The sequence below is a fragment of the Carassius carassius genome, chromosome 47 (assembly GCF_963082965.1).
Source record: "Carassius carassius chromosome 47, fCarCar2.1, whole genome shotgun sequence".
Classification (NCBI taxonomy): Eukaryota; Metazoa; Chordata; class Actinopteri; order Cypriniformes; family Cyprinidae; genus Carassius; species Carassius carassius.
Window position 1 is genome coordinate 21,074,752 of NC_081801.1, and position 25,729 is coordinate 21,100,480.

A 25,729-nucleotide genomic window follows, 5' to 3' on the forward strand; every position below is an offset into this window, starting at 1 on the left:
GATAATTGATGTAAATAGCAAAATTCACAGTGATTCTTCAACTTTGATCCATGATGTTAATTTACAACTTACAAATTTTACTGGTTTACTTCATAAACTATATAACAGCATATACCATATTATTTATAGTAAATTCTTGATGTCAATATAAACTCTTTAAGGTATATTTAAATCAATTGTATCTTGAAAGGAGCATATGAATACGAGTGTCAGTGTTTTAGAGAGAGGTGCAGAGTCACGCACTTTGCTCTGTGCACGTCTATTGTTGTGTGCTGCTTGCTCAGCCGTTCTCTCTTCTGTTGTTATACCACAACAAATGGTATTACTCTTCTACAACTAAATGTTCTTTATACACTTTACACCATCTGACTGGCTTTTGGAAACTCAGTTTCCTTTTTTTCATCCCTGAAACACTAAATTTGGACCGACTTTTTTGGAGTAACCAAATTCTTGAGAGAGTCTGAGCATCTGAATGATGAAATGCCTAAAGGACAGGTCTGGTCACGTGGATTAGGGACTTGTGAACCGATCATTGTGGTCATTACAGCCTTCCCAAGAGTTTGACTGTATGACAGCAGTTGACAGAAAGGATAGTTTTTCAAAATCATTTACTGGAGAGAGTCTTTTCTTACTTATCAGTTTGTGATGTCTGAGGTACAATCAGGTAAGCATCCAATCATTTATTATATTATATTATATTTATAAATGTAAGGAATTAATAATTATTATTATTATATCTATTAATTACTTTATTCTTATGTTCACTGCTCTGACGTGCGATTATGCTGTTAAGTTCCATAAGTTCCCTAACATTTGATAATGTAATACATTATATAGTGTTGAAATCATTGAGATATTATGCTTTTCTCCATGCCGTTGTTCTTGCTATGTTGATCATGATGAGTGATATATTATTTTCTCTTGGCTGTTATGGCTATAGGTTTAGTGGATGGTTTGGATCCAGAAGAAGAGGGGACAGATGTTGTATGTGACGAGGCAGAACTCAAAGACGGAGAGTAGGTTCCCTATAAATGCCTGTCATTTTCATTTCCAATAATATGCATTATATTTTTAATATACATATTGAATTATGAAATATTTCAAACTTTTATCAGTGAAGATGCACAAAAGATCCTGAGCAATATTTAAAAGTAAATTTAAATTGTGGACTGGATTACAAATAGTTGTGTAAATTTTAGACAGTTTTGATCATTGTTTTTTTAAGGCTGTAAATTTATTTTAAGTCATATGTTTTGTTTACACTTTAGTTCAGGGACCAGTTCGCACTATTAACTAGTTGCTTATTAGCATGCATGCTAACACTAGCATATTGGTTTTTCGATCTCTATCCACACCTAAACTTAACAACCACCTTAATAACTATTAATAAGCAACAAATTAGGAGTTTACTGAGACAAAATTCATAGTTAATAGCTAGTTAATAGTGAGAATTTGCCTCTAGACTAGACTTTGACTTTAAAGCTGTTGAATGACACTCACTCTGTGTAAAACCGAAAATGTCTGAGTGTTTGTTGTTCTTGTGATCTAGAATGATGGAGGTGGAGGTCGGTGAGCACAATGTTCTGTTGGTACGCTGTGATGGGGTGTACAGTGCCATCAGTAACCAGTGCACACACTATGGTGCTCCTCTGAGCAAAGGTGATCGAGCTTGGTCCCACTGCCTTCCTTCTGCATAGATAAATAACATGGGAGAAGTAAAACATTACTAGAAAAGACTTGTGAGCTTGCAGTATTACATTGGGTGTTTGTGGTTCCTCTGCAGGGGTGCTGTCAGGTCACAGGGTCCGCTGTCCTTGGCATGGTTCATGTTTCAATGTGAAGACCGGTGACTTGGAGGAGTATCCTGGAATTGACTGTCTGCCTTGCCACAAGGCATGTATTACCATACATTTCTGTACTGCTTAGCATAAAGAATTTTTAAGAATTAAAATGTACAGTAAATTATTTATATATATATATATATACACACACACACACACACACACACACACACACACACACACACACACACACATACAGTGGGTATAGAAAATAATCACCCCACTTTACACATTTTGTTGCTTTGCAGCCTGAATGAAGACAGACACAGTTTTTGTTTTATCCAGCTGTTTACTCAGAGCAACTTATAACATCCAAGGGAAAGATATAAGGCCAACATGTCAGATTTTCTTTTTTAAACAGAATCACTGAGTTGAAAAAAGGATCATCCCCTTGTGTCAGAATTTAGTTGAACCACCTTGTGCTTTAATTACAGCTTTAGTCTGTAGAGATTTGTCTCTACTAACTTTGCACATCTAGACAATATTTGTCCACTCTTCTTTGCAGACCTGCTCAAGTTCAGTTAAATTCTTCAAGTCATTCCACAGATTTTCGAGGGGGTTTAAGTCTGGGGTCTGACTAGGCCATGCAAGGACATTCACTTTTTTCTCCTTCAACCACTGCATGCTCAGTTTTGCTTGTGGTTTTAGTCACTGTCATGGTGGAAGGTTAAAAAAACTCTCTGGTTACATCTTCTCTTAACTGCTTGAAGATAACCTGGGAGAATGAGTTGCAAATCCAGTTCTCCCAAGAGCTATGGTCTGAGGCTCTTGCTAGAGTTAACTCCACCACTGTATGTGCTCGGCTAAGTCTCATTCAGCTAAAAGTCTTGCATCGAATTCATTTGACCAAAGCTAGACTTAATAAATTGTTCCCACAAACAGAAGACTCCTGTACCAGATGCTCCTTCTCTCCCGCTGATCACACTCATACGTTCTTTGGCTGCCCAAAATTGGCCTCATTTTGGGCTTCTTTTTTTGACTTCATGTTTGGCTCTGCATGTTTCTTTATCTCCATGTCCCATAGTTGCCATCTTCGGCGTTTCTCACTTGTCTTCTATCACAAGGCAGAAAGCAGAGGTTATTGCCTTTGCCTCTCTGATAGCTAGAAGGTGCCTCTTGTTGCATTGGAAGTGTCCAACCCCTCCCTCAAATACCTTTTGGCTAAAGGATCTGATGTCATTCCTTTCACTTGAAAAATTGAAATATTCTACTCGGGGCTCAATTGATACATTTTATAAAATTTGGAACCCTATTCTAAATCTTTATGAAGCTATGTCCTCTCTAGATTCTGACTAATTTTATAAATCATGGGTATGTAAACATTGAACCGATTTTTGATCCAGTATATGTGTGCACTGTTTTGGATGCATATCTGTATGTATATGTGTGTATTTCTTTCTCTTTTTTTTATTATGTGCATCTTCACTATAATTGTATACAAAGACTGTTGATATTTTCTAATCCTCGGGGGGGGGGGGGGGGGGGGGGGTTCTTAGGGTGGGGGGTGGCTACGTTGAAATGTGTAAAAAGGAAAAAGTGCGGACAATGTTTTCTCTTTTATGACTGTTTGTTTTTTATTTTGTCTGTATAAAAAAAATTAAATAAATAAAAAAAAACTCTCTGGCAGAGGGTAGCAGATTTTTCTCAAGAATTTGATGGTATTTTGCCCAATGCAATTTTTCGTTCTATCCTGACAAGTGCTCCAGTCCCTGCTGCAGAGAAACACCCCCATAACACGATATTACCACCTCCATGTTTTACTGGAGGAATGCTGTTATTTAATTGCTGAGCTATATTGGATTTCAGACATATCATTTGTAGTAGGGGTGTAACGATTCACTCGTTTTCTCGATGCATCGATTACAAACCCCGTCGATTCATATGCATCGATCTTGAAACATGATTTTTGAATCGTGAATCGCCGATCTTGGACAGTAATCGATTCAAAATGCTAAGAATCGAATGAATCTCGATTTCTATAGCGATTCAATGCTTTCAAAATGTATACACATTAAATTACTACACGCACGAATTAATGGAGACCTTGAAGAGTGTTCGTGAACCGTGCCTCTTATCTGTCCTTCACGCGCTCCACTGCCTGAGACTGTCACAGGATTGCGCTCGCGCTCCGTTCGTCTCTGACGTAGCTGACGTGTGATCTATAGGACTCGTGGCCAGTAATGCTAACGTGAAGTAGTTTTACTTTTCTGTAGTTTGTCAATGGCTCTCTGCATCTTACCGACGGAGTTACCGGAGCCGTCGACAGCTGTATTTATTGCATGGACAGAGCAGAAATGTGAGTGTCTAAATCATACGCACAGATCCATTGAATGATGAATGTTTTTAAACAATGCGGATGAACCGAATATACGAAGGAAACTTAAAATTAACCACAGCATTAACAACGACCTTGAAATAAGAGCGCGAGATTTATCTGATAATCAGATGCATGAAAGTAGCGTTTGTTTCATTAGCAAACAGACATCTGGCACGTTTTCTCTCAGAATCATTCGCTGATGGAGAGGAAAAGTTAAATAGAGATGAAGACGTTTTCACACTGAAAGAGAAGCGATCTCGCTCTCATAGACGTGCCAGGCTATATCTGCACCTAAACTGAATAAAAGCAGAATGAACTGATGAAACCCACAAACAATTTATGATGATGCAGTGCTAATTGACATTTATTACAGTACAGAAACTATAAAGTATATTTTCTACCTTATTCTGTACAGAAAAATTAAAATAATTGCTAATTAAATGTAGCCTAGTATATAAAACAATCATAAAATTGCCATTAGGAAAAAAATATCGATTACAAATGATTGATTATTGTCCAGCGGTGTATTTGATTTATTACAGCTAATTAAAAGTAATTAAAAAAGAAGATAATTCCTTGTAAAAAAAAAAATAATAATTATAATTAGAATTATTATTATTATTAATATTATATAGGCTACATACATAAAACGATTGTATTTGACATTTCTGTCACTTCTGAAATTATGGCTACGCCCCTGGTGTGACAAAATGTTAGCTTATACATAATACTCTTTAAGCTCTTTTTTAAAAACTTGGCTTACATACATTTTTACGTATGCCATGTTGCATCATTAAACTAGCATTTAACAATGGACAAAAGTTTTCTTTTTTATAACCTATGGTTCTCTAACCATAAATGCTACTGTAATTTGCCCCCTGACTAAGCATTTAAAGAATTTAGTAGAAGCATTTAAATAATCCCGTGAATGCACTTAAAGAATGCAGAATCGAATCGTTATAATCGAATCGAATCGAATTTAATTGTGAATCGAATCTAATTGAATCGTTCTAAATTTGCAAAAATCGTTCTTGAATCGAAAACCTATGAATCGTAATCAAATCGAATCGCTGCCTTGCCAAAGATTCACAGCCCTAATTTGGAGGCCAAATAATTACATTTTAGTCTCATCTGTCTCAGAGTACGTCTTCAAGGTGTGTTTTGGCTCAGCCGTGACTGCATGTGGCCTTTCTTTCTTGTGGCTTTTTTCTTGTAACCCTCACCTACAAGACACATTTGTGATATTGTTTTCACATGCACACAATGACCACTCTTTGCCATAAATTCCTGCAGCTGCTTCAGAGTTGTTGTAGGCCTCTTGGTCGCCTCTCTGACCAGTTTCCTCCTGGCTCTTTCATCCAGTTTGGAGAGACATCCTGATTCAGAGAGGGTCTGTGTTGTACCATATACCTTCCACTTCGTAATTATAGACTTCAGTGCTTCTAGGCATTGATAAAGCCTTTGAAATTTGGTTGGATCCATCTCCTGACTTATGCTTGCACACAGCTTTCTCTCTGAGATCTTTTGACAGTGCCTTGCTACTCATAGTTGATTGTTTGCTTCAGTTGCTCTACCAAGGACTGAAATGCTCCAGGAAAGCTCTTTTCATTCTGAGCTAATCAAAATGACCGCAGCTGAACACAGTTGAAAGTCAAACGGATTTGTGTGCCATTGAGATGGTGCCAGCTACACATGATTGAGTTTACAAGTCATTTTCAGGAGGGGGTGAACCTTTTTTCCAATTCAGTGATTCTGTTTTTTTACTTATTTATTTATTTCTGACATGTTGGTGTTATGTTTTTCACTTGGAAGTTATAAGTTGCACTGAGCAAATACAGCTGGATAAAAAAAAAAAATATATATATATATATATATATATATATATATATAAAACACAAATTATGAACTCCAGCCATTGCAGTCTATCAGTCTTATAATGTAAGTGGATGGGAATCACGACTAAAACATACAATAAAACAAAAAAAAACATACACAAACAAAACCAAATTAAACACTTCGGCTCGTGACAATACATTTTGTAAAGACACAAAACGATCAGTCTGTGCAAGAAACTTCATGCAATGTCTGAACTGTTAGAACTCTCCTAAGTGCGTCCCGTTGTGCGCGTTCTAGCAGCAGATGTGTGATGCATCTTCTTCTTCTTGCTTTACAGTGGATCGCAGACTTCTGAGTGCATTACTGCCACCTATCTCTCAAGGAGACCATTGACACTCTATCTACAATCTCAATCAGGAGTGTCAAAGATCCATTTGAGAGATAGTTGGTTGGAAATGCACTCATAAGTCTGTGATCCTCTGTAAAGCAAGAAGAAGATGCCTCCTCATGCTCTGCTGCTGAGAACGTGCACAACAGGATGCGCTCAGGAGCGTGCTAGCAGTTCGGACATAGCATGAATAAGAGGTAAAAAATTATATAAATACTGTCCAGTTTCTTGCATAGAATGACCGTTTTGTGTCTTTACACAATCAATGTATTGTCACGAACCACAGGGTTTAAATTGGTTTTGTGTAGTTTTTTTTTAAATTGTATGTTTTAGCCATGATTCCCATCCACTAACATTATAAGAATAATAGACTGCACTGGTTTGAGCTAAAAATCTTGATTTGTGCTCTACTGAACAAAGTCACTTACATCTTGGATGGCCAGGGGGCAATCAGATAAACATCAAATTTTCATTTTTTGGGTGAACTATCCCTTTAAATATATAAAATGATCTTGGTAAGTAGTTACTGTTTTCATACACTTCTGGCCAAAACTTGAATCGTTTTTCAAAAAAGTCTCTTCTTCTCACCAAGGCTGCATTTATTTGATCAATTAAAATAAAAACACTAATATTGCAAAAACTTTCTATTTGAATGCAAAATCAAATTTATTAATGTGATGCCAAGTGGAATTTTCAGGAGCCATTATGTCACCTAGTGACCAACGTTAAATAATTGACCCAGGTTCCCAGCCACAGAAACCCAACCGACAATCAAAGTTGAAATACAAAACACTTTATTAATGGGCCAGCAAGCACTAAATAGAAAATACTAATACGTAAGGAAAAGTTCACTAAAAGTCTCTGAAACCCTTTAGAGAGATTAAGGTTCAGTGATTGGTGGCGTCTCGGTAGAGAAACAGTCAAGCGAACACGTCCAGAAGGTCACGACAGTCATCAGACCCCAGGAGAAGGTTACAGTACTCTAGGCAGCAAACAGTGAGCATTGAAGGGAGATTCTGGTGTAACCAAGGCAGTCTTCGCAGCAGCAGCACTGGGCCCAGAACCCCAAAATGGATAAGCCAGATGCTAGAAAAGAGCACCAAGAATGACCACCAGACTGTATGTTACACTGTAACATGATAAAATATAGTTACGGCCCTTCCGGCAACAATAGCGAGCATTTAGTGCAGTTTGAGGATTGCCACAGTCTTCAGGACAGCGCCAGACACGGGAACCATAGAATGGGTATTGCTGAGGCTAGAAGCAAGTAACCACAATGAACACAGACACTACACAGAGGGACACACATTCACACTGTGTGGTAGTAAAATGTAATTATGGCCCTTCAGGCGACATTAGAGAGCAGTGAAAGAAATTCAGCTGCAGTACACCGGTTTTCAAACAGAGAAGCCTGAGAACCTGGGCTTAATTTTCAGAGCAGGAGAGTCCATTGAACACAATGGCAGCAGATCAACCACCACCAGGCACGTCCCTTCTCTCTACTAAAGAACCAGTTTTTATCTCCTTCAACCCAGGCATGGCCAGCTGTTAGACAAATAGACGCTAATTGCAATCATCACTAGCAAGGCAGAGGCAATAATAAAGTTACTCAACGACAGGAAGTATCACCCAAATATGGGCAGACAGGTGGTGCATGACGAGTTCTAATAACAGATTAAGTCACATTAGCAGGGGAGGAACCACAGTCCAAATATGGGCATAGAAATAAAACAGGAGGCAGGTTGCCAGGTTTGTCCATGAGCGGGTGTCTAAAAATAGTCAAGTAGGGCAGATTAAATTATAGCAACAAAACCCACTACAAATTCGATGCACACACACTGTGAATAACCACTACAATTCAGAGTGCAAATGTTCATGCACATAGTAAACACCATCACACATCAAGGCCCTAACGTCTTTGCTAATTACAAAGTACAGAGTCTACCAGTGACACCCCCCTACTTTTCCAGTGGTTTTCCAGCAGGGTTATTGCCAGTGAGCTGGTGCTGATGGACTAGTGGAGTGACTATGACTGGATACCAGGACATGGCCTTTGGTCGGCTTGTAAACAGTTCCCCTAATGAAGGCTCTTCTCTTGACATGTTCACAGGGCAACAGCGCAGGTTATTGCGGTGAATAGTCTTAGTGGGGCCTTCATGACCTTCTGGACGAGTTACATAGACCGGTCGATCGGCTCAACGTCGGGCTACCACCACCCAAATTTCCGGACCCCAACGCGGTGCCAGCTTGCCCTTTGCACACCGGCGGAAATTCCTCAGGAGGACTCGTTCCCCTGGCAGAAGCGAATTCACTTTGGCATGTCAATTGTACCCTTGCTGGTCCTTCTGTTGCTGCCTCTCAGCATTCGCCTTTACCATATCGTAGGCTTGTGTCAGAGTCCTGTTGTGTTGCTTCACCCAAACCAACAGGGAATATCTTGGTACCTGGTACCTGTTCTGCTGTTTTGAACCAGTTTGAGCCTGTTAGCTTGCCTTTTTTAGAAAAGATTATTGGTCAAATGAAGTTCACTGGCTCCCCCAATGATGTGATTCCCCCTCGTCTTTTTAAAGTGGTGCCCTGCATACTTGATATTGTTACTGTCAGTTTAATTACTGGAGTCGTACCTATGAGTTTTAAACATGCAGTTGTTCAACCCTTGTTAAAGAAACCTGGTCTAGACAGACTTGAGCTTTCTAACTATCGGCCTATTTCTAAGCTCCCCCTGCTTTCCAAAATTATGGAGAAAGTTGTTTATTTGCAGCTGAGCACATTTTTGAATGACAATTGTATAACTGAAATTTTCCAGTCTGGGTTTAAGTCAGCCCACAGCACTGAGACAGCTCTGCTGAGGGTTTTCAACGACATTCTTCTGGCTTCAGACTCTGGTGATACTGTTGCTCTGCTGCTATTGGACCTTACGGCTGCGTTCGATACAGTCGACCACCAAATTTTATTGTTGCGACTGGAGAACTGTGTGGGCATTAAGGGGTTGGCCTTAGCCTGGATTATGTCCTATTTGGAAGGCAGAAGTTTTTCAGTTCAGGTCAGTGATGCTGTGTCCTCTTCGGCTCCTCTGTCGTGCGGTGTTCCTCAAGGGTCTGTCCTTGGGCCGCTACTTTTTTCAATGTACCTGCTGCCTCTTGGGTCAATTCTTAGAAGTCACAATGTTTAGTTCCATTTTTATGCTGACGACTGCCAAATATATGTGTTTCGCTAAGTCAGTCAAAAACACTTTTAGAGTGTATGAATGAAGTGAAAGCATGGATGGCTATGAATTTTTTTAATTTAAATGAGAGCAAAACTGAGTTTGTGTTATTTGCTCCTAGTGACTCAGCTGCTGCGGTTCCTGTTGACTTGGGTTGTCTAACCCGAGACATTAGCCCTGTGGTTACAAACCTGGGAGTCAAGTTGGATGGTCGGTTAAAACTTGATGCCCAGATTAGTGCAGTGGTGAAGACCAGCTTTTTCCAGCTGAGGCAAATAATCAAAGTAAAACCGGTTTTATCTCGACATGATTTTGAAATTTTAATCCATGCTTTTATCACCACTCATTTAGATTATTGTAATGCACTTTACACTGGTATTAGCAAATCACTTATGTCACGATTACAACTAGTCCAAAATGCAGCTGCTCGTCTTTTAACTGGAACTCAAAAATTTGACCATATCTCACCCATCATCCAATCCCTCCACTGGCTCCCTGTGCACTTTCGCACTGATTTTAAAATTATTTTATTTGTTTGGTCCTTTGTTGGTACTGCAAAGGCATACTTGGAGAAGAGGTCAGTCATGACTAAGATATAAGGGAAAGGGTCCCCTGGTCTTCCCAGTGAAAGGTAGTCTATTCCCAATACCTGAAAGGGGTAGGACGTGGAAATGGGTGCCAGGGGAGCCCTTACCTCAGGTCCAGGCTTCTGCTGGAGACAACGAGGATGGGTCGCCATCCAGGTCTCCACGCTCTTCAGCATGCTGGGCCAATAGAACTGTCTCCTCATAACTGACCAGACCTTCCTTGTTCCTTGATGGCCCAAGCGTTCCCATTCACGCAGGACTCGCTTTACTTGTTGAGGAGGACCTTTTCGTTCATGAGGTGGTGGAAGCATGTTTGCAACTTTCCAGTTCAACAGGAGCTGCAACCCTGGGTCCTGAAACTGGCAGTTATACAACCACAGCGTCAACACACTCGCCTGGCAACCTGGAAAGGGCATCAGCATTTTTATTAGTTCTACCAGGGCAAAACTTGGTGTACTGGTAGTTAGCCAGCTGGTTCACCCAACATTGCTCCACAGCTCCCAGGATGGCAGTGGCTAGATGTACAAGCGGACTGTTGTCTGTAAAAGTGATGGTGGCCCCCCACAGATAATCCTTAAACTTCTGTTATGGCCCATTTCAGAGCCAAAAGTTAGAGTTTGATTGAGCTGTAATTTTGGAAATTTCTTTCTGCAAGGTGCAGACTCCGACTGGCAAAAGCTATGACTCTCTTCCCTCCTGTTCTTGGGCCAGTACTGCTCCCAAGCCCTCCAGGCTGGCATCAGTAAACAGTCGGAAGGGTAGAGAGAAGTCAGCATAGGCAAGGATTGGGGCACATACCAAGGATCGTAACCTTGGCCAATGGTTGGCGCAGTGGGACCTCTACTGGATATGGATTGCACATTCTCACTGGCAGCTTACCTCCATTCACCACCACTAGAGACTGTGCTACATACCATTCCCCATCCTGGTCCTCGAGGGGATCTATTAAAGCATTGTGGATTGCCTTGGGGGATCCTTCCTGAAGTTGAGCCCATACCACCATCTCAGACTCAGTCGAGCAACCCCTTGAAATGGAATGGTGTGCCCTTCAGCTGTCACCCTCTGGCAAACGCCCAAATATAGGCAGAAAGGTGGTGCATGATGAAGAGTTCTAATAATAGTAACAACAAAACCCACTACAAATTTGATGCTTACACACACGGTGAATAACCACTACAATTCAGAGTGCAAATATGTTCATTCACACAGTAAACACAATCACACATTAAGGCCCTAATGTCTCTGCTAATTAAAAGGTAAAAAAAGTACAGAGTCCATCGGTGACAATTACTCCAGTTTTCATTATAATATGATTTGGGATAATTAAGATTAAAATAATAACAATAATACTTTTATTCAGCATGGACCTACTTAATTAATTAAAGTTACAAAAGATTTATATTTCAAATAAATGCTGCTAATTAAACTTTCTATTCATCAAAGAATCTGGAAAATATTAAGATTTAAAAACATCAAGTTTTTAATGTTGATAATAGTAATTAAGCACCAATTATAATTGCTAATAATTAAGCAGAAACTCATCAATGGTTTCAGAAGGATCATGTAACACTGAATTCTGGAGTAATGTTGCTAAAAATTCAGCTTTGGCAGATCAGGAATTAATTACATTTATCTTCAAATGGAGAACAGATCTTCTAAATTCAAAACAATACAGTATTACTGTTTTAACTGTATTTTTGATCAAATAAATGCAGCCTTGTGACAAAAACATTAAAAATATTGTAATTAATCCAAACCTTTGACTGGTAGTGTACATGCTAACATATTCACTGATTTTATCTGTTGTTTTTCTTGACAGGTGAAAGTCGAAAACAACAAAGTTTATGTGTCTGTTAAGAAAAGGGTAAAGTACCTTCATATATACATTTTATCTTCTATATTATATTTATAAAACCAAAATCAAAATCAGGACAATTCTGAGAGTAAATTGTTAAAAATATTTTCTGTACAGATCCAGGGTCAGCCTAAACGTATAAAATGGATGGGAGCCAGAGATCAAGCGGTGTTACACACTGTCATGCTCCTAGGAGGAGGTAAGAAAAAATGTCTGATATATTTGCTGTGTTTTATGTGGACTGTTTTAGTGTTGGTGTGTATTCTTGAGTGCAGGCACAGCCTCTTTAATTTGTGCTGAGACACTACGGCAAGAAAACTATGGCGGCAGGATTATTATGGTATCTAGAGATGACCTTCTTCCATATGACAAAACCAGACTCAGCAAGGTGAGGCATAAGATCAGTGAAAACTGCTGCTAGAATTGTTTTTGCAGAAAAATATTTAAAAAAATTGTTTACATCTGTTAACACTTTTGTGACAACATTTGAATGATTCTGCTTATTTATTTCTCGCTGCCATTATTGACATTATTGTTACTCTTTTTCTTTCTAGTTTATTGAACTGTTGTGTAAAAGTTATCACACACAAGGCAGATCAACATTTTTGATTGTGTGATACTGCTTGAATATATGCAAGGAAGACAAGACATTAAAGGGATAGTTCACCCAAAAATCTAAATTATGTCATTAATTACTCAACCTCATGTCGTTCCAAACCAGTGAGACCTACATTTATCTTCGGAACACAGTTTAAGATATTTTAGATTTAGTCCGAGAGCTCTGTCCCTCCATTGAAACTGTGTGCACGGTATACTGTCCATGTCCAGAAAGGTAAGAAAAACATCATCAAAGTAGTCCATGTGACATCAGAGGGTCAGTTAGAATTTTTTGAAGCATCGAAAATACATTTTGGTCCAAAAATAGCAAAAAATACGACTTTTTTCAGCATTGTCTTCTCTTCTGTGTCTGTTGTGAGAGAGTTCAAAACAAAGCAGTTTGTCATATCCGGTTCGCGAACGAATCATTTGATGTAACCGGATCTTCTTGAACCAGTTCACCAAATCGAACTGAATCGTTTGAAACGGTTCGCGTCTCCAATAAGCATTAATCCACAAATGACTTAAGCTGTTAACTTTTTTAATGTGGCTGACACACCCTCTGAGTTAAAACAAACCAATATCCCGGAGTAATTCATGCACTCAAACAGTTCACTGACTGAACTGCTGTGAAGAGAGAACTGCAGATGAACACCGAGCCGAGCCAGATAATGACTCGTTCACGAGTCAAGAACCAGTTGCATCGGTTTTCGGATCACCAGTAGTTCTTTCGGACAGTTCGATTCAATAAAGCGGTTGAAGAAAACGGTTCACCAGTTCTTTTGCGCTTGACGTAATGGCGTCATTGGCGATGATTGCCCTTGATTCAAGCCTGCGGGTTACCTGGGCTAATAACATTAGCACAGAGTCAGTTCAGAATCAATCACCAAAAGAATCAGTTCGGTTCAGACGCTCTGTGTGTCAGTCTGCTTCACGCTGAATCACACATGCGCAGTATCATCAGGTCCTCGGTTCTCGAATCGGACATGTCTGACAAAAACGGTTCTTGACTCGTGAACGAGTCATTATCTGGCTAGGCTCGGTGTTCATCTTCAGTTCTCTCTTCACAGCAGTTCAGTCAGTGAACTGTTTGAGTGCATGAATTACTCCGGGATATTGGTTTGTTTGAACTCAGAGGGAGTGTCAGCCACATTAAAAAAGTTAACAGCTTACGTCACTTGTTGATTAATGCGTATTGGAGACGCGAACCGTTTAAAACGATTCAGTTCGATTTGGTGAACTGGTTCAAAAAGATCCGGTTACATCAAATGATTCGTTCGTGAACCGGATATGACAAACTTCTTTGTTTTGAACTCTCTCACAACAGACACGGAAGAGAAGACAATGCTGAATAAAGTCGTAGTTTTTGCTATTTTTGGACCAAAATGTATTTTCTATGCTTCAAAATATTCTAACTGACCCTCTGATGTCACATGGACTACTTTGATTATGTTTTTCTTACCTTTCTGCACATGGACAGTATACCGTACACACAGTTTCAATGGAGGTACTGAGAGCTCTCGGACTAAATCTAAAATATCTTAAACAGTGTTCCGAAGATGAACGGAGGTCTCACGGGTTTGGAACGACATGAGGGTGAGTTATTAATGACATAATTTTTATTTTTGGGTGAACTATCCCTTTAATAATTGCAATGCATTATACAATTACAACAATGTTGTCATTACAGGTTACATCTTGGTTGGTGAATATTCTGAAATTCCTAAAAGAATATAAAAAATGTACAGAATATACTTTGAATGCATTTCATACAGTATGTGGTTTGAGATTAATTATTTGCAGAACAACCCAAACTGGTTTGGGTCTTAGCAAGCAATGTAAATCTCATATATGAAGATATTTTAATAGCTATAGACTGTAGTAAGTTACATTATTAGTATACTTCTGCTTTAGGCCTGCTAAAACATTATGAGAAATGTTGTACTGTTTACAAATGAACTCTCACTCTCTCTCAGTTGTTTTTTTTATACACTGAAAAAAAGGCTTTGAAACTACAGTATTTCTACTCAGAAATTTCTGGTAAATTTCACAAATAATCATAAGGAAAGGGCAAGTAACATCTAATTAAACATGACATTTTTAAGCAGAGAGACTTAAACAGCATTTTCCTGTAAATGTACTCCAATGATCTTTGTTTTATTCCCAACTATATATTTTTTCTTTCCAAATTTCCAGGGTTACATTGGAATATGCTATATTAAGCATGACAAGTGTTTTCAACACTGATAATAATAAAAAAAGTTATTGAGCACCAAATAAGCATATAACTGCTCCCATCATCACGGTTCCACTGAGGCTCAATCCCAAGAACTTTTGTGTATAAAGCAAAAGCTTTTGTTATGATCTTTTTTAGATAATGAATGCTGAGAGCGACAGTCTCCTAATGAGAAAAATTGAATTTTTCCACAAGTATGATATCGAGGTCTGGCTGAAAAAAGAGGTGAGAGTTAATCTTGTGTTCTCTCTCATTTATACAAATATTCATATTCATCATATGAAAATCTCAGAGTTGTTCTTTGTGCAGGCTTTATCAATAGACACAGAGAAGAAAGCAGTGACATTTGATGATGGCTTAATCCAGTGCTATGACCAAATCCTTATTGCAACCGGATGCAGGTAAGTCTCTGATGATAACTACTGATATAAAGTATTATTTAACTGTACTTTTTATGGAATATGTCTAGATACAGTATTATTTTTCATCTTTTACTCAACTTTCATCTATGCAGAATTTAGACACTACTTGATCTTTGTTCTTCAGAGCAAAAAGCCTAGACTGCCCTGGTGCGGACCTGGAAAATGTGCTAATGCTGGAAACCCCAGAGGATGCCCGGATCATCCACTATGCCTGCATGGGCTGCAGGACAGTCGTTGTGGGCACTTCCTTCGTTGGTACACACACAAGCACATTCACCACCCTCTGTCTCACTGCAACTGTTTTTGCATCTGCAAAGCTAATGCTATCACTTGATTCATGGATGTATCCCAAATAGATAGATAGATAGATAGATAGATAGATAGATAGATAGATAGATAGATAGATAGATAGATAGATAATTTGCAGTATGTCTTCAAATGTCACCATTTTAGGCATTTTTGTAAGACTTAAAATATATATACCAATCTCAAACTTTTGAATATATAAAGTGTACAGTGTTGGGGAGTAAATAGTTACATGTTTTTTGTCATAGCTATGCAAAGATTTGATTTCAAAAACAATATCATAAACAATATCTAATGATTTTAAATCTGTATTTAACCTCAGAACGATCTCAAAGTAAAAAGAGTCTGATTTTGTGGCGGCTGTTTTTTAAAATTTACAGGTGCATCTCAATAAATTAGAATGTCGTGGAAAAGTTAATTTATTTCAGTAATTCAACTCAAATTGTGAAACTCGTATATTAAATAAATTCAATGCACACAGACTGAAGTAGTTTAAGTCTTTGGTTCTTTTAAATGTGATGATTTTGGCTCACATTTAACAAAAACCCACCAACAAATTAGAATACTTCATAAGAGTGAATTGTTGGCCTTCTGGAAAGTATGTTAATTTACTGTACATGTACCCAATACTTGTTAGGGGATCATTTTGCCTTAATTACTGCCTCAATTTGGTGTGGCATGGATGTGATCAGTTTGTGGCACTGCTGAGGTGGTATGGAAGACCAGGTTTCTTTCACAGTGGCCTTCATCTCATCTACATTTTTTGATTCTCTATGGGGTTCAGGTCTGGTGAGGTCTGGTCTTTTAACCAACTTTTGGTGCTTTTTGCAGTGTGGGTAGGTGCCAAATCCTGCTGGAAAATGAAATCAGCATCTTCAAATAGCTGGCTAGCAGAAGGAAGCATGAAGTGCTCCAAAATTTCTTAGTAAAAGGGTGCAGTGACTTTGGTTTTCAAGAAACAAAATGGAGCAACACCAGCAGATGACATTGCACCCCAAATCATTACAGGCTGTGGGAACTTAGCATTGGACTTCAAACAACTTGGGCTTGAGCTTCTCCAATCTTCCTCTAGACTTTAGGACCTTGGTTTCCAAATGAAATACAAGACTTGTTCTTATCTGAAAAGAGGACTTTGGACCACTGGGCAACAGTCCAGTTCTTCTTCTCCTTAGCACACGTAAGACGCCTCAAGAGTGGCTTAACAAGAGGGATACGACAACTGTAACCAAATTCCTTGACACGTCTGTGTGTGGTGGCTCTTGATGCCTTGACCCAGCCTCAGTCCATTCTTTGTGAACTTCACTCAAATTCTTGAATTGATTTTGCTTGACAATCCTCATAATGCTGCGGTTCTCTCGGTTGGTTGTGCATCTTTTTCTTCCACACTTTTTTCTTCCACTCAACTTTCTGTTAACATGCTTGGATACAGCACTCTGTGAACAGCTAGCTTCTTTGGCAATGAATGTTTGTGGCCTACCCTCCTTGTGAAGGGTGTCAATGATTTTCTTCTGGAGAACTGTCAGATCAGCAGTTTTCCCCATGATTGTGTAGCCTAGTGAACCAAACTGAGAGACAATTTTGAAGGCTCAGGAAACCTTTGCAGGTGTTTTGAGTTGATCAGCTGATTGGCATGTCACCATGTTCTAATTTGTTGAGATAGTGAATTGGTGGGTTTTTGTTAAACGTGAGCCAAAATCATCAGAATCAGAATCAGAATCAGAATCAGAAAGAGCTTTATTGCCAAGTATGCTTGCGCATACAAGGAATTTGTTTTAGTGACATAAGCTTCCAGTAAACAGAGACAACAACACACAGACAAAAAAAAAAAAAAAAAAAACACATTTACAGGAGAATTACAAATTGGCAAATAAATAAGTGTATAAACAATTGTGCTATAAATGATAATGGAATAGGATTGAGTGAGATGCAGGAATGTTCTAGGATGGAGGGGTAACAAATAAATATAAGGATATTGCACATTTTTGCATAAGCATACGTTTAAATGGGAAACATTTAACTGTTCATGAGGTAGATTGCCTGGGGGAAGAAACTATTCTTGTGCCTTGCTGTTCTTGTATTTGCGGCTCTGAGGCGCCGGCCAGATGGCAAAAGTTCAAAGATGGGGTGACTTGGATGTGAGGGATCCAGAGTGATTTTCTGAGTCCTTTTCCTCACTCTGGATGTGTACAGTTCTTGGAGGGTGGGCAGGGGAGCACCAATAATCCTTTCAGCAGTCCGAACAGTTCTCTGTAGTCTTCTGATATCTGATTTTGTAGCTGAACCAAACCAGACAGTAATTGAAGTACACAGGACTGACTCAATGACGGCTGAGTAGAACTGTTTTAGCAGCTCCTGTGGCAGGTTAAACTTCCTCAGCTGGCGAAGGAAGTACAACCTTTGTTGGGCTTTTTTCACAATGGAAAGAACCAAAGACTTAAACTACTTCAGTCTGTGTGCATGGAATTTATTTAATAACCGAGTTTCACAATTTGAGTTGAATTACTGAAATAAATGAACTTTTCCATGACATTTCTAATTTATTGTGATGCACCTGTAATTATTATAATGTTATTTCATGAAGAAGGATTTTGAAAGTCTGACAGTAATCAGTGTTGAGTACCACTGTAACGTTAACCCTGCCTGCGTTAAATCTTTCAAAATGATTCATAGTTGAAAACATTTGTTCGAAATTTTGAAAAAAGTAATCAAAATATCAAAAAGTAATCAAATGTAATCAGTTACATTACTTTAATTAAGTAACTGAAATAGTTACACTACTTTAAATAGGTTAACTTGTAATCTGTAACATGTTATGTTTCTAAAGTCTCCTTCCCAACACTGAAAGTGAATATATAGACATTGTTTAAATATAGATAGATATAACTTCCTGATTATGTTTAGAACTCAACATCAGTTACAGTATATGTGTATATGTGAAAATACAGATATCCTTCAGTGAAGGTTCACTGCATCATTTATTCATTACTGATTGTATTCATCTATCTAAACAACCAGTACAACCAAGGAGTTGGGGTTTGGCTGGTTAGCTTTAGCCTAGTTAGCCCACATTAAGAGAGGAAAAAAAAACATTATTATAGCTTTTCAAAAATGAAATATTGCAGCAAGTGTATTACTCACAAAAAGATATGGCTTCAGAAAACATGAAGTATAGTACATGAGCAATATTATAGCACTTCTATAGTTTATTTATTTATTTTTGAAAATAACAAAATAACAAATTTATTGTGTTTGGCTTTTAAGGCATGGAAGTGGCCGCCTATATGATAAATATGGCCAGTAGTATCACGATCATTGGAAGCAGTGAACTCCCCTATCAAAAGACTCTAGGCCCAGAGATAGGAAAGGTCACCATGATGGTATGTTATAAAGGCCAATACAACCATCTCAGTCATACTGATATCAAATATGTGCTGAATTATTATCTTATTACTTTGGTTTGCTTGTTCTTTAAGATGCTGGAAGAGAGAGGGGTGAAGTTTCACATGAATGACGCCGTCGCAGAAGTTCAAGGCGAAAATAGGAGGGTAAAGTCAACAGGGTCATTTGTTCCAAAAACAAATATATTTTTTTCCAAAAGCAACACACCAGTCCTTTCTTAAAGTTAAAGTTAATTGACTGAAATACATTATCAAGTACACTTAACTTGACGATGGGCTCATCCATTATAACTGAATTAATTATATAATTCAGAATATAACAGAATTAATTGTTTTTTCATAGGTTAAGGCTGTGAAATTGAAGAGCGGTATCACTATTGAAGCTGATTTGTTGATTGTTGGAATTGGTATGTACAGTGGTTGAACTGAGAACAAAGTGCTTCTTGAATTTAAATGATCTGAACAACAGTCTTGTGCTCTCATCTCCCCAATTATCTTCATATAAGGTGTCAATCCCAATTCAGAGTTTTTGAAAGGGAGTCCAATAAGGATGGACCCTAAGAACTATGTAACTGTGGATAAGGTAAGTGCTCAGACTAATTTCTTTGAGCTCAAACATTACACTTCCAAAATCTTAAATCATGTCCCTGTCTGTCTAGTACATGAGGACCAACATAACAGACGTCTACTGTGCAGGAGATCTGACCTCCTTTCCTCTCAAAATGGCAAAAGGCCAGAATGTGAGCATCGGCCATTGGCAGATAGCGCAGGCACATGGTAATCAAAGATGCCACACATACGTACGCAACCATTAGTTCTGTGAAACAAAGCAAAACCAATGTTACACTGGATGAGAGTGGCGTGGCGTGACAAAATACTATAGAACTCATAATAATCTGTGATGCTGTCTACACCATAGATATATATACATTACATATCTATGGTCTACACTGGGTGCGGCTTGGCATGACATGACAAATCCCAGACAGAAAACTGCTATTTATGATGTATTGACACAAATTTCAAATAATTTTCAATGGTCGCTTTGTCACGTCCAGTGTACTAGACAGACTTTAGCTGTTGCGGCACAGACACAGTGTTACTCACCTATTGGGAAGAAACAAAGCAACCTTGGCGTCCAATCACAGGCCTTCAACTCCTCGAGTTCTCTCCAGTGCTGGAAATTTGATCTGATATTTACACAGGTCCTACTTCTTGCCTTATTGACTTAAGCCTACTTTTGTTCTGCAGACATTTTCCTCTTTTGTTTTTTATCCGCCATCTCTATCTTTCTGTTGCTCGGCTCGGCTAATGTCCGTCCTGTGCACTGAACTCTCTCCTCCACATCATGACTAGACATGCCCCTTACTGTTGATTGGCCACAAGTTTGTTTTGCTACTCAGCCCAAATCAGTTTTCTAAAGCGTTTTTGAAAAATCGCTTACCCCACCTTTAAGGGTATATTATCATTAAAGCTAATAGATGTGAAGTAAAAGACTTCTAATATGGGGTGATTCACTAAATTTGACAGTTCTTATTTTCAGTTTATTGATGAAAATTAATAGAACAAAAGAGTTTCTCCAATGATGCATTTTTACGATGTCAGTCACTATTTTGTGACACAACTTAGGAAAGCTGTAACAGGCAAACATGCCAACAGTGTTCATGCACTTCACTGAGAAAAATTATGCTAGAGTAGCAATTTGTAAAATTATCTCAACTGAAGTATTGAGAGGCATCTATTTGGTGGTTTATCACAAAAAATAATAATATTAATAAATAAAAATTGGTGCATCACTAGTTTTTAAATACATAATTTTACAACTGTGGTACTCAGATTGCTTTGATAGCATTATAACATTTGCCTTATTAGGAAGGATTGCAGCCTTAAGCATGTTGCACAGGGAGGTGGAGCTAAACACAGTGCCATTCTATTGGACCGTCCTGCTGGGGAGAACTATACGATATGCTGGTGCGGCCTTTTAACTTACAAACTCATCATGCTTTACGGATTGTAAAATACAGATATTTTTATGTAATTATGTCCTTGTTCTTCATTATCCACAGGGTACGGGGAGGGATACACTGAGATGGTGCTGAAAGGGAAATTTGAGAACATGAAGTTTTTGGCACTTTACATCAAGTAAGAAGCTGTAGGGTTATGTTGTCCATTCTTAATCTGTTTTCTCTTTAAAACTTGAAATATTGTCTCTGTTCTTTTAACTTCAGGGATGATGAGGTGGTGGCTGCATCAGGATTGAATGTTGAACCGGCTGTCTCTGTGGTAGCAGAAAGGTTGGCGGAAGGAAGAGTGATTACAAAGGCAGAAGCAGAGTGAGTGAGAACTCAACATCAGTTACAGTATATGTGAAAATACACATATCCTTCACTGAAGGTTCACTGCATCATTTAGTCATTACTGATTGTATTCATTTATCTAAACAACCAGTACAACCAAGGAGTTGGGGTTTGGCTGGTTAGCTTTAGCCTAGTTAGCCCACATTAAGAGAGAAAAAAAACATTATTATAGCTTTTCAAAAATTAAGTATTGCAGCAAATGTTGTTAATATTTCATAATAGTTTACTAGTAAATTTTTTACACAACTAATGAAGACGTTATTTTTCTATGGCCCCAATTTGATTAGTCACACGGCATAAGATTATCAGAGAATTTGCCTACTATGCTCAGTATTATTGCATAAATAGTTAAAGTAGTACAAAAAGAGTACAAAAGCTGTCTCTGGGGCAGTACCTTTCCAAAATCTACATATTTGTACCTTTTTACCAATGAAAAAAACATATTTGGATCTTCAAGGTATAAATTAGTACATAAAGTGTATATGTTAATACGTCAAGTATACATATTAGTACATGTTGAAAGTAGTGGCAGTTTTTTACCTTTTTTTTCTTTTGAGAGTGTAGTATATTCCAAACAATAGCTGCATCTGAAATCACATACTTCCCTCCTACTGTATATAATAGATGAAAAACAGTATGTGAAAAGAGTAGTACATCTGAATTCACAAAACCCCAGTCTGTCTGAAAGTATCTGAATGACTTCTACTTCCACATCTAGTGGGGAACTTGTGGCCTAGTGGTTAGAGAGTTTAACTCCTAACCCTTGGGGTGTGGGTTTGAGTCTTGGGCCGGCAATAACATGACTTAGTTGCCCTTGAGCAAGGCACTGAAACCCCAACTGCTCCCCGGGCGCTACAGCATGAATGGCTGCCCACTGCTCTGGGTGTGTGTTCACTGCTGTGTGTGTGCACTTGGATGGGTTAAATGCAAAGCACGAATTCTGAGTGTGGGTCACCATACTTGGCTGTATGTCACGTCACTTTTTTTTTACTTTTTAATGGACTCTTTACTATCCCATGTAAACATTGGGGTGCTTGTGAGACATGTCCCTCCCACTTTTTTTTTAATTTCCCCTTTCAGCTTAATGCTTTTTGCAATTTTTGACTCATCAGAAAAGTTCATAATTCATATGCCTGTTTTTTCAGTTTTGCCTGTAAGCATTCAAAAGATTTTAAACCGTTCAGGAGTAAGAAATCACGAAAGAGAGTTAATTCGGTACTCAAGCGCTGTTTTACGTAGGCACGCGCACCCAAAGCGCACACACAGCCGTTTTGGTGAATGTCCTCGTATAAGCACAGTCTAAGTTAAAATAAAACGTTTTAAATGAACGTAAACTGAGAAAAAGAAAAAAGTCAATGTGTGAAAGAGAAGTTTGCTGTCTGTTTCGTTAATCTTAATTAAAGACCAAAAGAAAAGCCATTCTGCTCAAACCTGCTCTTCACTGATTAGCTTTATCTTTAATAAGGTTTAATTTTTAAATATGTGGAAAAACTCGCGATAAATACCACTCAGCATTTAGCAAAATTAACAGTCTGACTCACACAGGTGCAACAGGCAACGTAGGTTTCATTTTGTGTGAAAACATGAAGGAAGGAGTGCTAAAAGAAATTAAATGAAAGAATGCATGCTTAAATTAATTATCTGAATGCATAAGGAGGACAACCATCTTCAGAAAAGTTTCGATGGCCTGGTTTGCTTTTTATCTTCTCACAATGTAATGCCTTGAAATATTTATAAGAGCAGCACTGCTTTGTTTATAGTGGTTACCGGGGAAACAGCTCTATTTCTGCTGTTCCATAAGTGCCACCTGCTGTCAGACAGCGGAGTTACATTTTCATTCAATCTGTCTGCCTTTTTTGTTCAGACCAATGTGAAAATTAGATCATATTTTTGTTGTAAATCTTAACTGGTAGATTGAAAACAGGTTAATATTTATTCAAAAAATCTCAACACTTTGGATAAGGAAGACCAGGGGTGCCCAACCCAGCTCCTGGGGATCGACTGTCCAGCAAAGTTTAGCTCCAATCCTAATCAAACACACCTGAAGCAACTAAATTAAGGTCTTCAGGTTCACTTAAAAATTAAAGGCAAGTGTGTTTGATTAGGGTTGGAGCCAAACTTTGCAGGACAGTCGATCGCCAGGAGCAGGGTTGGGCACCCCTGAAGTAGACTGGGAAGAATTATTTATGGAGCAGGTGAGATGCCTATAATTTATGATTTTGTTCTTTTTCTTAAAAGACTGAAATGTGAGGTTTACCATTTCATAAAACATTTTTTATTGTCAAATCGTTATTTGAACATACAGCACATGTTAGTAGATAACATGTTATGTTGTAAGTCACCCAACCGAGATTTTTTGTTTGTTTTGAATCCAGCCATCATTTTAAATGTTACTATTTAACATTTTTCTGTGAAACCGATAAGGATTCTTCTTCTGTTGTGAGTGTAAATCATTTTAAACATTTACAAATGCACAATTAATTTCTTCATATATAACTTTATATGTAAAAAATGCTAGGTGCTCTTTTAAAGAGGCTAAAATCGACCACATACCGTCAGAGCTCTATTGTATTGTTAATGTTTTTTTACTGTGTTTTTTTTTTGTCTTTTATAGGTCAGATAACCTTCGCTGGCTGAAGCTGCAGCCCATGTGACCACCAAAAACAGTTTAAACACTGAATGATCAAAATTCAGCCATTCTGTCCACAGTCCATCCCATCCAATCATGTCTTTACTCTGAAGCCGTTTTTTCGTAACATTTATAAAGGCCAGTGCATTACATACAACATGTCTCTTCGAGAGCTTTGTACTCAGTTCACAAAGAGTTTGCCATTTTAACTCTGATTTTCAGAGAGGAGAACCACTACCCACATACAACTAAGAAAAGATGAAACGCTTTTATTCTGTTCTTGCTGCAGATTTTGCCGGTTAGCTCAGGTTAAGCTCCACTTTTCTGAATATGAACTCAATCATATATTTATTTTTTATAATATTATTAATTAGCGTCACATATTTAGGAATGAGCTTAACAAAGATGATTTTTTTTCATATATTGTATCTTTTGTTCAGAATTTACTCAATGTTTGAAGGAAACGTAGATGTAATAGAGATAATCAGTTATTATGTCACTCTGGCATGCATGCTTGATGGATCTAGGTGGCGTAGTTGGTGATCAAGCTGTGAAATGGAGCATGGGTAGTGGAAAAATAGACAATCACTGAGCAAACATCCAATCATAGCGCTTGGGAGGATTAGATGAACACTGAGCAAAGGATGCTGAATGTGACGGTGGTCACAAAAGGGGGAGCATATATAATAGAGCTGGAAAAACATGTTACAAAAGGGCATATTACAAAAGAAATGCTGAGCTGCTCTCTTATATTGCCTCTTATTCTGTCTCCCCTCTACCACACAACCCAGTTTTTGATCCCAAATCCTCATAACTCACTTCTGTTCTTATCAACAAGAATTTGTGCAGAGATATATGGGTCATATAAAGCAGTCCTGATCTGAAGGTGATATGTGGGCCACGAAATATAGCTTAGACCCTTAAGAAGCTAGACTTATGTAGACTCCCTGCAGTTTTTATTTAAAAAAAAACAACCCATTTTATTGCTATTATTAAGGGGGAGCAGTGATCCACAAAAAGCACACTATATAGAAGGTAGAAAAAGAGGTGAGAAAAGGTTTTACTGTATTTGACATTTTGACATTCTGTATGGACTAATATTGCTAACAAGCACAATATTGCTTTTAATGTGAAAACTTGACATGACTTTACAAAGGAAAACATGCTGGTCCAGTTTTTTAGCAGGGAGCAAGTTGCAGCACTAATGCATTATTAATGACATGCAAATGGATGAGCCCTGTAGTAGGTCCAGTTTACTTACCTACTGCAAGAAACTAAATCAGGTTGGCAACCATGTTTTACAGTTTCAGTTTATAATGTTATTGATCACAGTTTTATATACAGCTTAGTAAGGTATGTACACATGAGTCACCATTATAACAGGCAGATGAAGTCACACACAAGGCTGTTTTTATCAGAAATGTGCTGCAAAGCAAGTGTATCATTTGCATCATGAGTCATGGTTCATTGTCTTGTTTTTTACTCAGTTTAAAAATATAGCACATTTGTCATACTCATAAATATCTGTAACCTTTAAAGAGCAATAAATTGTTTTATTGGTTTGGACTTCTTTACTTTCATAAAGAAAGGTACAGCAAAATGATGAGAATGAGCTGATATCAACATTATTAATAGCAATTTTGTTTTATACATGATTGTGAATATATATATGTTTGGGGTCAATAAGATTTTTTTTCATGCTTTTGAAGGATGTCTCTTAAGCAGTAAAATTTTGAAAAATTACTATTTAAAGCA

The 25,729-nt window shown here is 38.0% G+C and overlaps 1 protein-coding gene across 1 annotated transcript; it reads left to right on the forward strand.

The window, feature by feature from the left end:
- The first annotated feature begins 303 nt into the window (after positions 1-303).
- Positions 304-25,523, forward strand: LOC132130845 (apoptosis-inducing factor 3-like). The gene is made up of 19 exons (XM_059542673.1): positions 304-664; positions 941-1,016; positions 1,550-1,659; positions 1,784-1,893; positions 11,994-12,038; positions 12,147-12,228; positions 12,305-12,417; positions 15,001-15,087; positions 15,172-15,263; positions 15,409-15,539; positions 18,852-18,967; positions 19,064-19,135; positions 19,332-19,395; positions 19,495-19,571; positions 19,648-19,765; positions 20,861-20,959; positions 21,055-21,130; positions 21,217-21,321; positions 23,960-25,523. The coding sequence occupies exons 1-19, from the start codon at positions 646-648 to the stop codon at positions 23,997-23,999; spliced, it is 1,632 nt and encodes a 543-aa protein (XP_059398656.1). The 5' UTR covers positions 304-645; the 3' UTR covers positions 24,000-25,523.
- Positions 25,524-25,729: the final 206 nt, after the last annotated feature.